This window comes from Protopterus annectens, chromosome 8.part0, assembly GCF_019279795.1.
Source record: "Protopterus annectens isolate FY-2018-M chromosome 8.part0, PAN1.0, whole genome shotgun sequence".
In the NCBI taxonomy this organism is placed as follows: domain Eukaryota; kingdom Metazoa; phylum Chordata; order Ceratodontiformes; family Protopteridae; genus Protopterus; species Protopterus annectens.
Genome location: NC_056741.1, coordinates 627,460,224 through 627,483,870, shown reverse-complemented (window position 1 = coordinate 627,483,870; position 23,647 = coordinate 627,460,224). Strand labels below are relative to the sequence as shown.

At 38.3% G+C, this 23,647-nt stretch overlaps 1 protein-coding gene across 2 annotated transcripts in view; it reads left to right on the top strand.

Annotated features, from left to right (window-relative positions):
* The window catches only part of LOC122808955 (sodium- and chloride-dependent creatine transporter 1-like), a 237,074-nt gene that overhangs the window by 140,344 nt on the left and 73,083 nt on the right, over positions 1–23,647 (top strand). For both annotated transcript variants that reach the window (XM_044080113.1, XR_006365847.1), the window contains exons 7-9: positions 3,789–3,913; positions 4,423–4,535; positions 20,189–20,326. In XM_044080113.1, the coding sequence (XP_043936048.1) occupies positions 3,789–3,913; positions 4,423–4,535; positions 20,189–20,326 (376 nt within the window). The remainder of the gene's footprint in view (positions 1–3,788; positions 3,914–4,422; positions 4,536–20,188; positions 20,327–23,647) is intronic.

The window sequence follows — 23,647 nt, the reverse complement described above, 5'->3', positions numbered from 1 at the left end:
GCCTAACTTTCCCCTGTCTGTCTGTATGGCTGTTGAACAGGTCACACTCTTTACTGGTTTTCTTATCAGTGTGCTGAAGGATGACAGTGTTATCATAGAGCCTGTTCCACCAGCAGTGCAGCCCAACAGCTTGTCTCTCTTCAACACTGCATGAGTCAGCCTAAAGAAGATTATAACTTCTCCCTGCTTGTCTTTGTTTTCCTCTGGCCAGTCCACATCTGGGTCCCTATTATTTTAGCAAACACAATAGGTTCATAGGTTCATAGGTAGATACTAGGCTATCTGCCCTAGGGCATTTATAAGCCTAGCCAGAGGGTATTTGGTTTCCGCCTCCCTATTAGATTAGCCTACTGTGCCTCTGTAAAGTAGGTCACAGAAGGTACCCTTTTAAGATTAGTTTACTGTGCCTCTGTCTAGCAGGGACCCAGGAGAGATCTCAGGGGTGAATTTGCGATTTCCCATCCACGCGTCCAAATTTTGCTTGAAGAGGATCAGCGAGGGGCTATGTCTAACCTGAATTGGGATTCTATTCCAGAGTGAGGGGAGCCTTTCGGAAATGAATCTGTCCCTCCAGCATGTCCAGCATGAATTGTGAACACTGTTTAGTCGAACGTCATTACGCAAAATGGCAAAATACTGAAGGCATGGAACACTGATTTTTTTTGCTGGGCCGTTTTCGGAACTTTGCCATTTCCTCCACTGTGGTGTGATCTCAGAGTTGGTATATTTAAGTAGGGGGGGGTGTGGGGGACACAGTCCCCCCCCACACACACACTTTATTTTGTGTTTTGATTTTTTTTTTTTTTTTTTTTTTTTTTACAGATCGGTGATTTTATTCCCTGGGAACATTTTGGGTTTTTGGGGATTGTGGGTCAGTTTATATAGCATTCACAATTCAGTGCATTTGCTTATATAATATAGACCCCCCACATCTAATGCACTTGTGATGTTCCTCTAGAACATTCTGTCTAACCACCATGTTTTGTGTTCTCTCAGATAGCCAGTTTCCTATCCTCTTCATAATTTTTCTTTCCAATTCTTTTGAGATGGAGTGTCAGTGGCCATGCTGAATTCCAAATTCACATTTATTAGATTCCTTCTGTCCATTTTGGCAGAGACCAGTCATGAAAGTGTCTCAGACTGTATTGGGTGCTGCAGAAAACTGTACTGTTACATATCTTTGGGCAAGCCAGCATTCAAAATGAATGTTTAGTACCTGTCCAAGGCTGGATTCACCAAAGCTGAATTTATCCTGACAGGTCCAATGATATAAAAAACACAGAAGTTAAATGTTACAAATCCAGCACCTTTGCCACAGAAGAATATGTCCATGCTATCACCAGCACACAAAATGAATCCAACTCAGAAAATGGGCAGTTTTCTGATTGTGTCAGTCTGTACCAAAAATGCTGTTTTTCCCTTGACAGCGGGGTTTTTAAATAAAGAGGAACTGACAAGGTCATCTTTTGTGAATATGACTTTTGTCAAACATTTATTCTGCTTTCTAGAACATAAGCCAACCCTTGCAGTGACAGAGATACTTTTTTGTGACTGTCTGCTCATTCTGGATCCTTCCTTCTGCACAGAGACCTTTACAGCTGTCCTTCTGTCCTTTAGTAAGGCTGTCCAGCAATCACTTGTACTGACTCTCTTCACATGCTTTACACCCACGAGGCCCAATCATCCAGTTCTTGAATTATAGCACCCTGAACTCTCCCAAATTTTCTTTACTTCCTCTCTGATCACCTCAACATCCATCTGTCCCTGTTCCTGTCCGTAGTGCCTTTCAGTACCAGTATATCATCTTCTTATTCCTTTGAAGTAACAAGCTGAAGAACTCATTCACTATAGTGCCTAGCCTCTAATTTTGGCATTCTGGCATTCTTCCATCAGAGTCAGTCCTCCACCCCACCCCTGCACACACACACACACACACACACACACACACACACACACACACACACACACACACACACACACACACTTGCATAGTAAACGAATATAAGGCAGTTCTCCTAAGTAGCCATATGTATCTTCATCCCTCATTTCACTAGCTGGTCTCATTATCTAGAGCCACATTGAATTGCAGATGTTATTTGTTGCTTCCTAGTTCTTTCTTTGCGTTTATCTATGTCAGTGCGCATTTTCCTACATGCTTTGTTTTCCCTCTCATCTAACCGCAGTTACCTCTGTCTTAGCCAGATTGATGCTCTGTTGTCTTGATATTTCCTTTTCCTGCTGAAGCACAAGCTCATTCCCCTTCTTTAATTTTTGTTTGATGGTGTAATTCCCCCCCTTTCCATATTACTTCTAACTGCACTTCCAAACAGCCTCAAGTCCTCTTTCCTGTATGAGACTTACTTTTCAGCTACCCTTCCTTCTTGTCCTTGCTAGAAGAAATCATGGGCCACATTGTAACATGACTAGTAATTTGCATTGGCTTCCCTCACATCTGCTTCCACCCTTTACTATGACAAGGATCAGGTCAAAGACAGCCTGTTTCTCATCAGAGCGATTTCTGCTTTAAACTCATTCTGTCATTAATTTCTCCTTCTTTACTCTCTAGATGTCTACTTGTCAATTATTTGCTATAAGGCAAAGGTTGCCCATCAGCTTTTAATCTCTTTTTACATTTGTAAGTATCCGTCTCAACCTGAGTCATTCTTTCCTGTGACTGGTGGTTTACATAACAGAGGAAATTATTCGATATTCCACTGGAATATTTGTTACCACCAATTTCCCCTTGTATCACTTTTGTCTTGGCTATTTGTTTATTCTTACTTTAAGGATGCACCATCTCAAAGCAAACACAAGTTATGTTATGAGCAAAATGTTTTACTGTCCCTTTGTTTCTACTGTTACAATCTCAGGTTTAGAATAATTAACAACCATGTGTGAGGGGATCAGCAATCCTCATATCAGGAGTGCAAGGGATTTGTCAGCTTAACACATAAATGATATGAGAGTTCATTTTCATTGGTATATGTATAGTTGAACTTCCTTTTTCAGTGCAGTGTTTTTCTTTGAGCTATGTAGTCACTATATTTTCAGTGTTCTGTGATGTGAATAGAGAGGGTTGAGGGGGCTGTAGAAGAACCTTTGCAACTATCCTTAATGAATACTGTTTTCTCACCAGACTTCACGGATACATTTTATTCATATTTCAATTGTCCAAGCTGTACTTTCTTAATAGGCTGTGGCTTATGTCTGACATCCATTTTAGGTTGAGATGCAGATTTTCTTTTGGCAGTGCTTAAGGCTAACCTTAATCAGGATGTAGTAGCTTGTCACTTTATTATGAGACACTGCGGCTTTTTCTATAGGCAGAGCAGAATACTAGGAAGTGGCATCCACCATCACAGAACAGGTCTACTGCTTTTGTTATATTTATTTTACATTTATTCAGATTAGCAGTCTCTGTTGTATATATATTATATTTTTTATAGATTTGTTAACCAGGTAAGCCCAGGTGACCTGTCAATGTTGTCTGGCTAAGTGACTTGCTAAGAGTCAAACAACAGGCAAATGGAGGTGGAAGGAATCAAACCTCATTACCACGGACTACAGGAAGCAGCTCATTAACAGCTCAGAGCTTAAATCCTCCACACTAACACTATTGCCCATTTATGAAATCATACATTACTGCTGGGGGTGCTTTATCTAGTACCCCACTTTGGCTTAAAAGTTATTTGGGGTTAATTTTCCAGTCCTGTTAATAAGTACAATTCTGTTTGTTAAATGCTCACTGTCACTGTGTTCTTCCATCAATATTGTTTTGCTATTCACAGGGATGCCTTTATCTTATCACTGATCAACAGCGGAACAAGCTTCTTTGCTGGCTTTGTTGTATTTTCTATTTTGGGTTTCATGGCTCTAGAACAAGGAGTAGACATTTCTGAAGTTGCTGAATCAGGTAGGTTCTCAAGAAGAAGAATATTAATTAATATGATTGTCTGTTTACTTAAGGACCCTCATAGCTTTCATATAACCGTAGAGAGTGTTTTTAAAAATGACATCGCTATTGTTTTCCTGTCGTTTTCTAAGAGTGATATATATGTTTTACAGTGAAATAGTACCAGCTTAAATAAATATGTCAAGATATTGATTAAAAATGGATTTGAACTACACATACCTTCATATAGTGCATGGATCATTAACAACTGGAAAAGCAATTACAGCACAGAGCTGATAAATGCATGAGTTACATGTCAAGCACATCCATGCCACCTGTATTATTACTCACTTATTTACCCATCATGAAGGACTTGTGGGTGATTCTAAAACATCAGACATTATTGTTGTTGTTGCTATTGTATATCCAGTCTGATATTTACCAAAGCGTATCATCAGTTTCCTTCAGAGACTAGAGACTTGTTGATTGGAGGAGGAATACTACATTTGATGTGTGTTTTCATCTTTCAGGACCAGGTCTGGCATTCATTGCTTATCCAAAGGCTGTGAGTCTTATGCCAGTAGCGCCACTCTGGTCAGCGCTCTTTTTCATTATGCTTTTACTCCTTGGATTGGGAAGCCAGGTAAGGATCTATACTAACTTGATGTATTTGCTTTTATTGTCTTGCATTCTACTGCTAAATTCTCTGAACTGAAATAATTGCATGATTCTGTTGCAGAATACTTTAACAACTGGCTGTCTGTCTTGCATGGGTTGGGTCTTAGTTCAGCCTGAAGGCTTAACATTTACAGAGTGTATTTTATTTTTGATATGATCCTGTAAACATTTTTCAGGATGTACATTATAATTAGACCATGTGCTTTTATTTTTATGGAGTTCCCACCAGACTGGCAGAATTCCATCCCTTGTTCTGTTAAAGAAAGTCTCCTGCTTAATACATTTCAAAAGATGGCAACATTTGGTTTAGGTAGAACTGCCCTGCAACTGGATTAGGGTGACATAATTTATTTGGCTGTATACTATCTGATATTCTCTGTCTGTTTTAGTGCATGCGTCTGTGCTTCTGTATTGTGAGCTTGACAAAGTTAAACATTCCTATAATTGCAGTATAACATGATAAACAGTGAGATAAATAGCGAGATGTTATTATGCGTTAGAATATGGGTGACCTATATATCAGCACCCTGACTGGAGAACGGACTTTCTCGAGCAGGGTGTAAATGCACAGGTAACACCCACTGAAAAAGGAGTCCGCCACTTCATGGCAGCATGTAAAGCTGATGTGGAGCTTGGACTGAAAGAAAGCTAACAGCCACCATTATTTTACACTCACTAAGCAGCGCTTTTGCTGTTTAACAAGTATAAAAAAAAAAGGAAAAGTTTATGCTTATGTCTGTGTGTATGTGTATGCATGCATGAAAGTAAGAGTTAGATTGATCAAACCATTATATTTCTCTCACTAAGCAGCACTTCTGCTGTTTATCAAGTGTAAATGTAAAAGAAACAAAAATTAAGAAACGTGTATGTTTATATTGCTGTCTGCGTGAGTCCATGCTTGCTTGAGTGCATGAAAGCAGGTAGGTGTGTGTGTGTGTGTGTGTGTGTGTGTGTGTGTGTGTGTGTGTGTGTGTGTGTGTGTGTGTGTGTGTGTGTGTGTGTGTGTGTGTGTGTGTGTGTGTGTGTCTGCGCGTGCGTGTGCATGTGTAGAGTGAAAGCGATCGAGCAATAACAGCAGCAGCAGTAAAGAGGTTTGTATACCTCTTGACCTCTTAGCTCATGAAATCTTAATAAAGCCTACAATAAAGAGGAACAAAGGCTCAAAAATAGGAACAGATATTGATCTTATAAAATTACAAAATTGCTTGAATAACAGGATTTGTGTAAACATGCATTTTCTGAAGCTCGAGTATGCTTGTGTGTGTGTGTGTGTGTGTGTGTGTGTGTGTGTGTGTGTGCGTGTGTGCGTGTGTGCGTGTGTGCGTGTGTGTGTGTGTGTGTGTGTGTGTGTGTGTGTGTGTGTGTGTGCGTGTGTGTGTGTATGTGTGAGAGACAGAGAGTGAGATCAATTGACCACTGGGTCAACCACTATGAACATATTTTGACTATTTTCTTATAAAATTACAAAGTTGCTTGAATAACAGGATTTACGTTAGCATGAATTGTCTGACGAAAATAAAGTCTGAAACTCAAATGTATGTCATTATTTAGTGACTTCAGTCCCCAATGTCTGGCAACAAACCATGCATTTTAGGAGTAAAGGACCAAAAATGAAGTAAATACCCAGATATTTTATGAAAATGTTATATTTTGGATGTAAAATACTTCCTCCAACATCATTTACATATACTACAGCAAGTCTGAAACATTAGGAGAAGGAACTATTTTACACCAGAAATATATTTAAAAAGTAATATTGTAATAGAAAATAAATAAGTAATTAAAACATAATAATTTTATAGACAGCCCATTCTGTGAGCACAGTAATACCCTCCAGGGTGTGTGTTACTGTGTAAATAATGCCCTTCCAGAGATGTAGAGGCCCGACACTGCATGGGACATGACCCTCCTTTTCCATAATTGTTTTTCACATTTTTTACACACATTCAGTCAGCCATACCTCCCTTTCCTTTTATCACCACCAGAGATGGACAAGATGTTCCATGTGGGGTCATGCTGATTCCCAGTACAATGGAAGGACGACCACATGAATCGTCTCCTCTAATTAAATGATTCAGTACCTTCTTAGTCTTTCTTACTGCCCATTTATGTTCCATTGTGTCATTTATCGTAGGTTATGCTCCGCCTCTCTCTCTACTCCAAGTCCACTGCTTCAGACATGTCTGCTTGAATGGCTTTCCACACCAATGTGCATACCTGTTCACTTTTTTAATTGAATCCCAAGCAGCTGCCTATGCACTCATCCTACAGGCTGCGCTAGGCCACCTGCATGCATAACCATTGTGTTAATCTTGTTGTCATCAGCAAATACATAAAGATTGCCTGACCAGTCCTAATGAGATATTTGATTTAACACAAGTATGACAAACATGATCAGACCATGCACTTACCTTGCAGTAGTTCACTGAACATTGTTTTCTTTTCTTTCTGTACATTTTACTTCATGATGCTATTTTCAGCTTCTTTTAAAGCATTTACTTGTCTGCTTCACCATTTCCAGCCCCACCCCTACAGCTCATAATTTCCCCACCAATTTCCTGTGAAGTACAGTACCAGCAACTTGTCTTAACTTCCGTTGCATCACATATTAAGTCATCTTGTTCACCTCCTTACTGGTGACTTAACAATAAGAGTATATCAAGATGAACTGCCAGCAACTTTACCATATGAAGCTTTGTCACTGGCAATTGTCAGGATAGACCTAGAATTTATGAAAAAGCTTTTGATAACCTCCCCGATATAAGTAAAACAGTTGTAAATGCTTGTCTCCTTCCTATGCCCACCACTGCATAATGGAACACTGCTATTGCTGTTCTGCAGTAATGATACACCAAAGGAGAGGCCAAATAGCTCTACCTTTTTTTTTCAGGAAGCAGTGCTGCCATGAAGCAACATTTCCATACCCTCCATTGAGTTCATTCTCTTCTTTCCTCCTGAATTGCTTTACCACCTGCTCTTTTACCTTACCCATAGCTGCTACGACTTTCTTTCCCATCAGCCCACTTTGTCTCCTCTCACTGTGACTGTAACTGTATAACTGTGTGTTAACTGTGAGGTGAAGAAATCACTCATTACTTTATGTTTTCATTATTTCAATTCCTTAATCAGTAATTCCACATGGACTGGATCTTTTTATATAGTGTTATCCGTGACCAACTGCTCATCTAAATATATCAAAGATGATCAAATTACTATCAAAGTTGTAAAGGCATGTTTATAATGGATAAGGTAGAGATTACATTTCTGAACCCGACAAAGAAAGATTGCATGCTTTTAAAATTATTCAGGAAGGTATAAATGAACATATGCACACAAATGTATTAAAATGTATGTAACAATCTCCTGTTATGCAGTGCACTTTCAAAAACCATGTGTAAGTAGAACACTGGTAACAAAAAAAATATATAAAAATAAAATATACTTTTTTAGGACAGTATGGCCTACACAGAAGAAAGGCCACATAAGAAAATGAGTCGCCTGAATAAAGGTGAAAGCAGAAAATCAAGAGACCAAGCAGAATAGCGAAACAAAGTATTTTTCTGCCTTTCTGTAGCCCTGTAGCATTCTTTAATTCACTTCCATTTCACCTTTTCCAGCAGTCTCGTCTCCTGCTGATTTCTTATATAGTTCTCCAATGTACCAACGATTTTATGTTAGATGTTAATTACTTGTTTCATTTATCTTACCTAGGATCATAGTTGCCTATCAGATGACCCTGGCTGCCTCTTTTCTGTCATCCTTGCTGATTTTTTTCCATTACTTTCCTCAAAATCTCATTCCTGTATATCCTGTTCGATTTTAGTGTATCCCCTCCTTGTGTCTCTGTTTAGCCAAGCCAGACTCCTCTTCTCACACTTCCTTCTCCTGGTGCAAGATTTTGTTCTTTTTTATTTTCATCTCTCTTTTGACACACTTGCCCGCACACATGCAAGTACACATATACACACACTCACACACCACACACTCATGTGTGCACATGCATGGACACACACACACACACACACACACACACACACACACACACACACACACACACACACACCACATGTGTGTGCTCAATCTATTACCCCTGCTGTCAGATACTGTAACATTATTTGTCATTAATACTGCACCCCTCTGTAGATCAGCTTTCTTTGTGGCAGTTCTCTGCAGTACTCATGGTGTCATGAAACCTCAAAATGGCATGAGCATTGGAGCCCTGTCTAACAGCTTCTCAACTCTAACTCAGCTGGTTCCTCAGTTTTTGTTTGTCTTTTTGGCTTTTCCCAGTTAGGGGTCACTACAGCGGTTCGCTAATGATTGGCAGTTGATTTTTATGGTGCCGAGTTCCCAGCCCAACGCCCAACCTTCAGTGAAGGCATGCCCATTCACGCATGTCTTTTGGAGGCCACTCTACCACAGGGAGGACATGCAGACTCCACGCAGAAGGCACTCCAGCCAAGAATCGAATAGGAGAACCTCTTGCTGTGAGGCAACAATGCTACCGCTGTACCACCACGGCATCAGCTAGTTCCTCAGTATTCATGAGTATTAGGTCATTAATATTGCCTTCTTGTTGGAATCTATAATTTCTGTACAAGTTTGATTTCCACAGGCACTTCTGAGAGAGTTTCCTCCTTCTTACCCTAGATGTGGGTATATAGCTCTTCTTTCCCTGTAGTTTATTACTGGAAGATTAAGGGATGTCTTCACCTGTTTTGTAACTTATTAAGAGACTGTCACACCAATCAGTATTGAGCAATATGTACAGAATTGTCTACAGAATTCTCAGCCGCTCTAAAATATCATTGTCTCACATGAAGACATGATGATCTTAACAAGTGCAGCAGTTAACAATAAATGTTGTTGTCCATGAGGATTTACTGCACTATGCCTTGAAAATGCTCTAGATAATTCTTTTCACACAGGTCAGATTCTTACTATATCATCAGAACATTTGAATTGTTAGCACTAATTTTTAAGCAATATCTTTATTTGATGCCCTTAACAGGAACAATTGTTTTACATCTTCTATGATAAACATGAGTGCTAAAAAGGTGCACTGTCTCATCAGTCTCCCATGTGTTTTTCCTGGCTGTAAGACTGCAATTTCTTGTGTAATGTGGGTCAGTTCCTCTTCTAGTCCCTAAATACGTCTGTAGGTTAACTACGTCACTAGAAAATTGCCATGGAATACACAGTCCAGCAGACCTTATCTATGATACTTCTGTCAGACATCCCTGAGGTTTTTATTCCAAATAACAGCTGATGCTGAATTCCCTTTGGAATACTCCTTCCTGTCATTAAGAAAGACCCCCGTATTAAGCTTAAGAGAGCTTAACCATTCTTCTCTTTAGACATCTGTCTTTTTTCTTGTCATACAACCACTCGTGCATACTTCATGGTGTTGAAAAGTGCACTTATAAATACTATGATTAGTTTACAGTGCTATAAAGTTTTCTAGCAATGTCTGTTGCACAAAATGATTTGGTGTTGTCCTGTGAAGTCATAGAATTTGGCAGCCATCATTTCCTGCACTAAGGCATTGCCATGCACTTCTGTCGTCTTATGCCTCAGTACGTGAGAGCTTTCTTTGGAGTACTTTGTACCAGAAGCTATTCTATACACTCTTAGATTCCTTTGCAGGCTCAAACCCGAATTAGGCCTCAGTGTCACCTTAGTCTTTTGAGGGTGTGAAAACTAACCCAGAAATTCTCCTCTTCCACCCCCACTCCCCCTACTCCTCATCCTCTTTTCCAAGATTCTGAGATGGTTTACCTTCTCCTTCTTAGATCGGTCTGAAAGATTTTACATTTAAACTTTCCTTGTGATTGCATGATCTCCAGTAATAGTCAAATCTGGATAACTGTACAAACACAGCAATCTTTGCTTCACCATACCTTGTGTTTTAACTGTAACTTCAGGAAAATCAGTGCTGTGTGTGAGCAAGGTTTTTCAAGTGGTATTCTTGAGATAAAAGCGGTTATCTACCAAGATCATTTTCTTGACTTTGAATGTATTTTCCCATTCCTTAAATAGAGATGAATACTCTAAACAAAACATTAAGTAATTATGCTAAGATCATGCTATATGTCTTTATGTAATAAATAGCATTTCCTATTACTTAATGTTGTATATCTCTGAATGGTTACATGATGATATTCCAGTAGAATTCCATATAAGTTTATGTGCCCAGGATTCATTCTCTGAGAGCCATTGCTTGCTAGGATAGGCTGTATCTCTCCAACAGGATAGAGTGTGCATGAGAAAATGGATGAATGAATGAATGAATGAATGAAAGAATGAATGAATGAATGTTACTGTAGTTTAAATTCTGATTTATGTTATAGCTGTCTCTAGTAACATCAGACTAGTGATGCAAAGTTCTTTCAGGTGCTCTATTATGATGCCTATGCAAAGGGTGAGAAGAAAACTGAAACGAGTAAAGGTGTTTCATTGCATATATACATGCAAGCTCAGAACCCTATAGCAGCATCCTGAAGACCTGGGTTCACTTTCCAGTGGGCCATATTATTTGCTTCTCGCCCAAAACTATGATAAGAAATTTTCTTAATGCTTACACTCATAAAATTATCTTAATTTAGATTTTTTTATACAGTTAATTTGAGTATGACTTTTAAGACATATAATGTGTGAAATACTGTGGAAAGCAGCATGTGTTTGAGAAGATTCAAGGTAAAAGCTGAGTAATCTCTAACAGAAGAGTTAAGATTCCAGTAATCTGGAAACCTAGATTCAGTTCCTAGAAATATGTAACCTATTTTGACATGGACATAATATACCTTTTCCTATCTATATTTAATAAAATGAAGTGTACGGGGAAATCTGTGTAAACATGACCTTTTGCCCCATTAGCCTATTCTCATTTAGATGCTGCTTAAAGTTATTTCTGGTTCTCAGTCTGGATCAGCTGTTTAGAGCATATGTCAACGTCTACAGCAGTGTTTCTTATGCAGCAGATATCGCAGGAGTCAGCATACAAACCAATAGCAGTCCACACTTATTTATGTGATGCTTACTCCTTTGACAATCAGGTAAACAGCAAATGGGTGACAGAATCAAAATGGAAAAGACTTCAAGGCCTTTCTTATCATATGCTGCTCATACCAAGGTAGCAACACTGTATTCAAAACCAATGCTTCCTTTGTGTCCACACCAAACTCTTCTCCAGAGGAATGTTACTTTTCCACACCTGTATGGAAGTGACAAAGGAAGACCCAATAGAACCAAAAGTACCATTTCATCCTTCATAACTGAGGCTTCAAAGTCACTGCTGGTAGAACCACATCTTCCCTGTAGGATGGTAGTTATTTTTCTTCTACCTTAAAAAAAATCTAAATGATCAAGGAATATTTTTTCCTAGCCTCTGTTTCAGTTCTCACCTATCATTCACCTGTAATTTTGATAATACACATTCTATTCCAGTTCACCTTTCTTAACTGAAAAAGACTCAAGTCTGTCAGCCAGGTGGTGATAGAACCTGTTGCATTAATAGAGTAGAATGGAGATTTCTCCTATAACTAATTTCCTGTCCCTATAGAAGCCTGGAGAATTTGATATGTTTACATCTACATACTTATCCATTTTTCTACACTGTTTTGTTTTTGGTGAAAGTTATCACTGCGTGTATTAGTATGCATTAAACTAGTTTCAGCTAAGGTGAACAGTGTGCATGGCTAGTGCCAAGTATGCAATCTAGCCATTCCTGCATTGATCAGTGGATGGTTATGGCATGTGTCCTGAGGCACAGTGTCCACCATAAACTCCCTATTAGCGGCCAGAGATGAGCTACAGGGGGTGGGACATCGGGAGGAATCATCACTCAAGAAGTGCGTCATAAAGTCCTTCCACCTCCTTTGCATTCATCCATCTGTTTTGGACTTGTACATGATAATGGTAAGGCTTAAACAAACTTTTCTTATGGCTCACTAGTCATAAAAGTACATGAGAGAACTATATAAATATAATTCTAAATAATTATCTTTAAAATAACGTGTTATATTCAATAAAGCTGGGACTTACCTTGTTTTATAACCAGGCTACACATTGATTTTCAGTTTTATATCTAGAGTTGCTATTTTGCCTAAAGACAGTGAAGCATTCACTAACGTTCCCAGGAATGCTGCATTTTCCATATAGGTATGTCTTGAGCTCCATTCATGTATTAAAATTAATCCACTAGTGACAACAGTGACTACAGTGTGACAGTCATTTTTGTGTATTAAAATTAATACACTAGTGACTGCAATGACTGCAGTGTGACAGTCATGTTCATGTAGTAAAATGAATCCACTACTGACAGCAATGATTGCAGTTACCTCTCAACTGTCCAGATTATTGCAGAATGTCCAGAGTTTTGCTTCATATTTCTGGTCTGCTCCTCATAATATATGTTTTTCTGGCAAATCACTGAAGATTGAAATCACTAAATAATTACATGCATTTGAGTTTCAGACTTTTTATCCTTCAGAAAATGCATGTTAATGCAAATCCTGTAATTCTAGCAACTTTGTAAGTTTCAAAGTGCAACATTTAAAACATACTCCTATTTTCAAGCCTTTGTCCCTCCTTTATTTTAAGCTGTGTCCAGACTTCTTGCTCTAAGACATTGAAAGGTATGAGTGTGACAGTTATTTTCATGTGCTAAAGTGAATCCACTACTGACAGCAACGCCTGCAGTGTGACACTCTGGATTCCTTATGAGAAAGCCACTTGGGAAGCCAGCTAAACACTTCAGCATTAAAGCGTCTGTAATGCTCAAGACTTTTTGACAGTTCTGGCACTATATCAGCTGAGAGATCATTGCAAAAATCTTTTTCAGAAGAAGTTACAGATGCCACCCAAAGGTCTCTAGCATTTATAAAAACGGAAATCAAATCTTACAATTTTTGTAAAATTTAAAAAGGGAGCAGTGAAAGATACCCAAGTGAATTAATTTCATCTGATAAGGTGGATGCTGATCCTGTTTGTTGATTTGCATAGCATGTATGTATTTCCTTTCCTTGCCTTGTCACTGGAGAAATGCCTTGTCAGGACTGGAGAAAGAAGTGAAAATGTTGTGATGCTATTGGACCCTTACTGAGATTCAATGCATGCTGAGTTGTAACTCTAAGAAGTTTACTGCATAAAGCAAGGAATGTCCAGAATTCTTTGAAGTGCAACATTATATGAGGAGGTGAGAAGGCCTGATAGTATTCAAAGATTATTTACTGGCCAGAGCTGACTTCTGGTCAGAGTTTTCATAAAACTTGCTTGAGATTTCTCAGTATTGACTACAATGGATAATTCCACTTGAAAATCATGAAAGTGTGTTTATGAATTTACATCAGGGTACTTTGGGTTTACATTGGAGTGATTATGAGGATGAGGGTCATGAATACATCAGTGTTGTGGTACATTAATGCTGTACCACATTAATGAGTCTCTTTCTAGTGTAGACCAAACTCAGCAGTCCATTACTAAAGGGGCCACTCCATCAAAGGGGTTTTGGTGAATGGTTGAATGGCATACTTTATCAAAACATAAAGTGGGAGTTAAAATATGGCAAAATTGCATCTTACATAACTTAACATCCAGTCCCTGTTTTTTAAAAGTCTTCTGGAATGCGCATTTTTGGTGGGGGTGTTTTCTGTACTGGGAGTCATTTTTGAGTTATTTTGTTATTATTCCTTGATGGCAGGAGTTACAAAAACATGTCCCAAACTTATCCCAAGTAGAAAGACTCATTCACACCTGTAGAGCTTTGTTGCATGCTTCCATTTAACACCCGTAGGTCCTTTTGGTGTCCTGATGCCTGTTATTTTGGACATGACTTTGAATTTATAAATTAATAATACAGGGTATAAGAAAGGGCAAGGTGTAACATAATATCACTTACACTGTTAGACTAGGCTGTCCTGATCACTTGTTATTCTTATTTTTATATTTGCATTGATATTTTCATAACTAAGTATATACATGCTATTGACGACTGCGGTATGACATGTCATGGTGGAAGACAGAAAAGTACATTCTCACTGTCCTTGTTTTATGTACTATACTGTAGGCACTGCTACTTGTTTGCTAGTAATTATGAAGATAAGCAATTTTCCATAGGTAAATTAATATTTCCACATCCAAGTGACTAACACAGTTTAAAGTGGCATTAGGTAAAACTTTAAATAACATTAAAGAAATCTGACATTCATGTTTGCGCTGCACCTTGTACATCTTGAGAAATGCACAGCAGTATTTATATTGTTATTTTTACAAATAAGCATAATTAAAAAATGTATTTAAATATCTCAACACACAAGCACTAGTAAAATTTATTGCAGTCACGTAAAAGCCCAAATCTGACTGTGCAAAAGTGTTCAGATACTGTATGACTAGGTTATACAGCTTGCAGGATATGAAAAGAGTATTTATTTATTTATTTTACATTTGTTTCCTGAAAAAGTTGGACTGGACACAAATCCTTTTGCAGCTGAGGCCTGGAGAAAAAAGCTCCACTCCCTGAGTATACATTGACAATATACAGTTACATTATATAACACAGAAATGCATTTGAAATCACTCGGAAATGTGTGCAAACAGTATAGTAAGATTCTTTACCAAAACAAAGCAGGGAGAAAAGCTCCACTAAAGACAAACCTCTTCATTTTAGTGTAAGTACGCTGAGTTTACACTGACAACACACAAGTACATTTTATATCATAGAGAAATGCTCTGATGTCCCAGAGTGTATACAAAACACTATAATCAGATTTTACGTAGACAAAGCAAGGGAGGACTGGGAAGTTCATTGACTAGGAATTGGTGGCTGTTGTTAAAGCAAGCGAGGGCTAGGCTGATAGGCTCTTCATAGATTTGGAATCAATGGGTGTGGTTTACAAGACATGAGGAAAGGTAGAATTTTCTTTACAAGTACCAATGTATTATATACAGGTGAGTACAGTTTGTGTTTATGAAAGGTAAAATATTAGCATAAGAAAATAACATTTAATCAGGAGCAGTGCATGAGCATAGATATGTTTTTGTTGTGCCATATGTCATATTTGTGAAACTTTAGAAAAATATGAAATATCTACAGAAGATTAAGGTGAAGTTCCTTGAGCATCAGCAGCCAGAAGCCCAAGATGCTGAGGAACGTAATGCTGACTGTTTTACATAGAAAATCATTGCTAGTATGATTTGTAAGTGAGGGCTGGCAGTGATTCAACTTCTTTTGGGAGAGTTCTCCCTTTTGTTTATTTATTTTCATTTTGACATTCGTTGACTGGGATAGTCTGACTGGGCGGAAGCCCTTTTTCAGCAGAGACCCAGGGAGCAAAGCTCCAGCAGTATAAGCTGGATTGATACAACCATCACATGAACTGAGATAAGCACAAATGATGCAGTTAATACAATCTGTTTTGGAGAAAAGAGAAAAAATGCACAATGCAATACAGATAGGAACAAGTACGACTTGAACGCGAGGCAAAACCTTTAAAGAGTAGATGTTGAATTCATAAATTCATAGGCTTTAGTGTCTCAGTACTTATTTTGCAGTGAAGTTAGAGTCCTGTAAAGAGAGGTGGATAAGGAGAAAAGGAAAAGATGACAAAAAGTAGCAGTAGGTGTAACGTTACCGAGTTTTATGAGTACTCATGTGATACATTGGAGAAGGAAGTTAGTAGCAACTGAGTGTGCAATGGATGGAAGGATAGGAGCTTTATGTTGGGTCATGGCAAGTGCAAGTCCTAGTGTTTAACAGATAGACTTTTAAGGATTTTTTGAAGAAGTTAATATTAGGTAAAGTTCTTAGGGACAAAGGCAGTTTGTTCTAAGAATGTGCAATTGAGCAGCTGTACAGTTTGCCTAAGTTTTTTTTTTCTTCAAGTTGGTGCATCCCTGGAGTTGGTATATGTAAGTTTGGGCTGGAGGGCTTATCTCCCACAATGGGGGTGCAGGATTGGCTTGCCCTCCTGCAAAAAACACTTGGGACCCGATTCCAAAAAACTTGCTTTCAGTGTAAGTGGATTTGTGTGCATAATAATGTATTGCAATTTGTTGTAAGCACTGTGAATTTATTTACTATTATCACCACAAAGAAGACTTTTTATTGGTAACAAGGGCCACTGGAAAATTGCACCTGCAATGCCGCTGCAATTTTCTTCTTGTTGTCCACACAAAAGCTGGATTTTTTATAATTTATTATGTTATATTTTAGATAAAAATGCTAAAATTATGTAGATGTCCAAGTAAGTCAAGCAAAGGATAGCAGCAGTTTAACAAAATGTTGCAGTATATGATAAGTAAACCCAGGGTAAGTTATTTACAAACAATTTCTTCTCTGGCTGGTTTCACCATTCAGGTTGCGTCTTGGGCTTCCACTAAGAGTTACCAAAGTACAAACCCCTGAGAACTGAAATCTCCAAACTCTAATCCTCCAAAAACACATCATTGAACTTATAAATACCAACTTCATGGTCACACCAACTCAAAGAAGGTGGACATAACTCCAAAAAGGACATCACTGCCAGCACACCTTGCCATCAGTCAGTTTCTATGGAGATGCTCTGGCCCCTGGCATTTTCAACATCAGCAGTTGATGCTTGAGAAATCAAAATTTTTCCACCAGTAAGGTAGCCACTGTTACAGCCTGATCACATGCATACTGCACTAGTAAGATAGACACTGTTAGAGGTTGATCACATGCGTACCGCACCAGTAAGATACCCATGTGTTAGTGCTTGATCACATGCATACTGCACCAGTAAGATAGCCACTGTTAGAGCTTGATCACATGCATACTGCACTAGTAAGATGGCCACTGTTAGAGACTGATCACATGCATACTGCACCAGTAAGATACCCATGTGTTAGAGCTTGATCACATGCACACTGCACCAGCAAGATAGCCACTGTTAGAGCTTGATCACATGCATACTGCATCAGTAAGATAGCCACTGTTAGAGCTTGATCACATGCATACTGCATCAGTACAATAACCACTGTTAGAGCTTGATCATATGCATACTGAGTCAAATCAAGTAATCAGAAATTTTTCCAGTGACAAAGAAAGTAAAACAATAGATGCAAGAAAAAGTAAAAATTCCCCCATTCACATGGATGAGGCAGTGACTACAGTGGTTTTTCTGTGTTGCTGTGTTTCCCTGCTATCAGTTCCTCCTAAATGTTAATATAAATATATAAGAAGTGTAAATAACTTGCTTGTTTAAAATACTGAATATTTTCAGAAAAGTTCAATTAGTGACCAAACTGCATGCTTCCAAAAATATAAAGACTCATCAATGCATTTCCGTGAAAGTTGTCTTTATCCCTTTATCACAGTTCTTGACAATGTATGTCCTTTGTTATAGTGTTTTATTTTTAAACATCTTTATTAAACATTATATTTTTTAGAAAGTGCAGTAATACAAAAGAAAACAAACCATAGTAAACATTTCCTTTATTTTTATGCAATATACATTTTAAGGATTTTGTTTCACTGTGACATTCCATTAGTTGGCCAGTTCATGCCTTCCCCTAAGCTTGACTCTTCCTAAACATTACTGCATGTATTGTTCCCACAAATTCGATTTATTTCTATGTAATTTGGTTCTTGCATTTTCAAAAGATCCCCTTTCCAGTTATTTATTTCCTTTTTTTTCTTTGCAGCCAATAGCATTAAACTTTGTAAGGCCTTGTCATGTTTTGGCAATAGAAATCCTATACACCAGCTCAGAAGAACAATTTCCTACAACCATTTGCTCCCCCAACATTTCTGACAAAGTGTTCTATATGCATTTTTTTTAATCTGCCAACTTGTTACATTCCCAAAAACATGTCCCAATTACCTCTCTCTCTCTATTTCCCATCACACTTTCAGCATTTGCTATCTACCTGAGGAAACATTCTCTGGACTCATCTTAGTATAGCAAATGACAATGCAACTTCCAAGCAAAAATCCTAAACCTTCTGGACTTTGTTGCATACTTGGAAGCCATACAGATGCCCTCCTATTGTTCCTTTATATACTGCATTTCCATCCTCTCTTCCCAAATTTTTTCTAACCTCCTCTGATTGATTTTTATAGATACCATGTAATATTTATATACCCTACTAATTTTCCTTTTTTTGTTTCAAAAAACAACTTGTGTAATAGACTCAACTAAAACACTGCCAGAGCTGGTCTTTCACTTAACAATACCCTGCCGCTTTCTGTTTACCTTACTATTACCTGCCCTGGTAAGGAAGGTAGTCTCTAACCTGTAGTCCAAACTTCTGCTTAGACTCATCCCACTCCTATTACCTTTATCTGTCTAGTTATCTGCTTTGGAATTTACATATCATGTATGTTGGTGGCAGAGGGCAGCAGTTCATATGCTGGTTTATAAATCTTATTTTTTTTTCAGCAAAACAGGCTCAGGTAGTTAGGTTTCTGTTATACATCACAGAAGGAACAAGGTGCCTTGTTTGTTCATATTTGGTTGTAATTACTTGGCATTGGTCAGGTCTTTTGGTTACTAGGTTTCCATTATAATCTGTTCAAAATGGAATGCTAGAATGAATGCCAAGATGTATATTTTTGCACTGTTTGTAATATGTGGAGACCTTGAAGAGGTACTGTGCAAAGTTTAGTCTGTACTGCATTTAAGCAAAACTCAAAATGAAAGCACCTACACATGGCAGCATATCAGTCTAGTAGACTGTGTATACAAGTCACAGCATATAATATAATATAATATAATATAATATAATATAATATAATATAATATAATATAATATAATATAATATAATATAATATAACCAACTATTAGAGGATAGTGGGCGTGGGTACTGAAGCCCACAGTTTTCTCCCAGTTTTTGCAAAATATTTCCACAATTTTTAACACTGTAACATTTTTCACAGTTTTCAAGTAGACTTGCTAGCAACATTGCTTTTTTGTAGCTTTTGAACAGCATTTACTGCTAGTAACAAGGGCCACTGGAAAATATGACTAGATATTTATGTTTGCTTAGCGTATGCTTTTTAATTTGATTTTCAGAAAATGCACTAAAATGCAGGGATGCATGCAGGCTGCTAGAGGTGTGACATTCCACAGCTCAGATATATTAATGAGTTAAGAAAATATTTGAATTGCCCTTGTTCTAGAGTTTATACTTTATACTACTCAGTGTGTTTCTACAGATTTTATATTGGTTCTTTGGCAGAAATGCAACCTGCAGTTTGTGCAGAAAGAACTTCTCTTTAATGGGTTATACACATATAGTAACTTGTATCATCTGAAAAATAAGGATGAACAAACTGAATCCGAATGTAGAGTGAAGAACACTTCTATTTTTAAATAAAACAAATCAGCACACAGTTCCTCCTCGAGGTTTTGTATTACATAGAATTGATTATATCTTGATAGCAGACAAACATGTTCTGTTATTACTAAGCCATGTTATGTTGTGCAGTGGTGAAAGCAGTATGAGGTAAATTGTAAGACTCACTAATTCAGTCTCTGAATTGCTCTGCATGGGACTACATGGCCAGGAGAAATTTTAGCTGGCTTAAATACTGCTTAGTTACCCAATCTCTAATAGCCTAGTTACCTGAAATATGTTTTTCTCTTCTCTTCTATTAGTTTGTTGGAGTGGAAAGCTTGGTTGCTGGAATTCTGGATATGTTACCTTCCCAATGTTATGTGCGTTTCCAGCGAGAGATTGCAGTAGCCATCTGCTGCCTAGTGTGCTTTATCATTGATCTCTCCATGGTGACAGAGGTAAGAATATGCAAGACCTGATATATGACAATGTCACTAACCTAAAAGAAAAGAGAAAGCACTTATTTATTTTATCTTTGCCTGCAAGCATGTAGACCAGTGTGGAATGGTAAGAAAATGCCCCTGTCTTAGTAGTGACCATCCTGTATAATCCATGCTAGACTGCTGATCAAGGCTAGTAAACAATGCTCAAAGGTATATGTAAGGATATTAGGATTCTCAACATCTAGCGAGAAGAATAAATCTAGTATATCAGATGACTATGGTAATCCGACTTGCAGTACCACAAATTGTTCACTTAATCGGATGGTATGGCTACAGACACCAACAGTAATAATGGTTTTGAAAGATACACATCAGACTTCTTTTGTAACTTCACTTACAGAAGAGGATTAAAAGTGAACATTACCTTTCCATGAATGACAGCATCAGTGTTATTTACTGATATTTAAGTAATTATAGTTTTAGTGAGTTTTGGTCTTTTTGTTCTTTATTTTTAAAGTGAGTGCAGTTGTTTAGTTTTAATTTGTAATGGTAAATATTAGGTTCACTACAAACACTTGAGTCCTAAGCACTCAAAGTAATTGTCTCCAAGCCAAGCACGCGAGCATCTTGTAGCTCAGCCGTGCTGCTGCTCGTGCTGAAATTCAGATATAAGTTTGGGCAGGCACTGTGGTGAGGGAGCAGATGGAGGGGGTTAGGCTTGGTGTGTGGAAGTGGGGGTTTATGATCAGGGAGAGGGAGGGAGATTTTAGGGTTAGGGAGCAGGAAGGGGTTTTATCATTATGGAACAAGAGGGATGTCTGAGGTTTAGATAGCAGGGAGGGTGTTTTAGGGTTAGGGAGTGATTTGGGAATTTAGGTTTGGGGGACTGGTTGGAGTTTTAGGTTTAGGAAGAAGGAAGGAAGGGAGTTTTAGGGTTAGTGGGTGATCAGGGATTTTAGAATTTGTGAGGAGGAATGACGGTTTAGGGTAAGGGACTAGGAGTTGGATTGGGAACTGTGTGGGTGGGTGTTTTAAGTTTAGAGTTTAGGTTTCCTCTGGGTGCTCTGGTTTACTCCCACATTCCAAAGACATGCAGTAGGTGGACTGGACACTCTAAACTGGCTGTAGGTGAGAGAGTGTGTGTGTGCCAGTGTGTGGTACAAATGAACCACCATGACAGGGCTAGCCACCTGGCAGTGTAAACCTTGGCTCGAGATTGTCACTGTTGAAGTGACACCCTGACCCCATGTGTAAAATGGGAAAGGGTTGAGGATGGATGGATTCTGGTAGGGATATGTAAGTTATAAGATCAAGTGTCAGGAGGGCTATGTAGAAATGGGAGAATTGGCTAGTGGTAGTTAGAGCCCTTGCTTTTTCGAGTAAGTGGCAGCAAGCACTTGTTGAAGACCTAGTAAAATCATTGTGCTTAGAATGTGTTAAAGTTAACATGTCTACATAAATCGCTTTGCCAAATCCAGCATTGTTAGCACACAGATCTTGTATTCAAGAATGTTGTACGGTACAAGTAATACAATTTACCTGAGATTAGGCAGTTTCAAAATAATTATCTCAGGCAATTTTGGGGGACTTTGCATAGTGATGCTTCACACTGTTTGATAGTGATGCTTCACACTGTTTGATCCACCAGTTTGAGGGCTGGGGTACATTCTCTGTGGAGTTTACATGTTCTCTCAGTCTGTGTGATTTCTTCCTGGGGTCTCTGGTTCACTCCATTTCTAAAGACAGGCTGGCAGGTGGACTGGAGATAACAAATTGGCTCTAAGTGTATATGTGTCCTGCAGTTTACTGGCTTCCCATCCACATCTTTTATGACAGGATAGGCTCTACCTCACCACCACCTGATGTAACTTAGAACTGGGTAAAGCAGGTATAGAAACTGTATGGACATCATTGAGGAGTTTAATACCCACAGGTTATGTAAAGAGCAAAACATCTGCCCCTGTAGAAGATAAATCTTACTTCTTTCTCCTGTGGGAGTCAGTATATATTAAGTAACAAATCACTACAAATGAACTCATCGGCATCAACTGTCACGTCACATAATGTTCAAGTAGCTGAATAGCTACCTGAATGAGACTGATGCTGAAAACAGACTGCTGTTTCTATAGCATCATTTGTAATAGCCCACATAAAAAGCAATAATATTGCTTATCATTCAAGAAATCAAAATGTCATAAATTCAGCAATAAACACAGTGCAAAACAGTAGACTATTTCACAGTTCAACCATTTGCACTGCATGTGTGTGTGTGTGTGTGTGTGTGTGTGTGTGTGTGTGTGTGTGTGTGTGTGTGTGTGTGTGTGTGTGTGTGTGTGTGTGTGTATTTAGAAATCTCCACTTGCAGAAATAAAAATACATTTTAGTTGATATGTGCACATTAGCAGCACACATATTGGACATTCACACAATTGAAGCAAAACCAATCAGAAAAGGAAATAGGTTCCTTTTCTGATTGGTTATAAAAAGACCACAAACTTTCAGACATTCTTTGCCTGAATAGTGGTACTACTGACCTTATTCATATGTGCTAAACCTAACCATACTCCTTCCTCTACCCCTTCCTGAACCCCAACCTTACACATTATATTACAACAAATCCTACTCATATGTGCTAACCCTAAGCCTAACCCTATCCCTAACACCAAGCTTGCATATCGTATTACAACAAATTCTATTCATATGTGCTAACGCTAAGCCTAATCCTATCCCTATCCCTGCCCCTAACCCCGACCTTACACATTATGTTACAACAAATCCTACTCATGTGTGCTAATGCTAAGCCTAACCCTGTCCTTATCCCTCTCTTTTAATACCAACCTTGTACATTATATTACAAGTCCTACTCATATGTTAATGCTAACCCTAACCCTATCCTTATCCCTGCCTCTAACCCCAACCTTACACATTTATTACAACAATTCCTACTCATGTGTGCTAACCCTAAGCCTAACCCTATCTCTATCCATCCCTGTAACACCAACCTTACACATTATATTACAACAAATCCTACGCATACATGCTAACCATGAGCCTAACCCTGTCCCTGCACCTAACCCCAACTTTACACATTATATTACAGCAAATCATACTCATATGTGCTAACCCTAAGCCTAACACTATCCCTGCCCCTAACCCCAACTTTACACATTATATTACAGCAAATCATACTCATATGTGCTAACCCTAAGCCTAACCCTATCCCTGCCCCTAACCCCAACTTTACACATTATATTACAGCAAATCATACTCATATGTGCTAACCCTAAGCCTAACCCTATCCCTGCCCCTAACCCCAACTTTACACATTATATTACA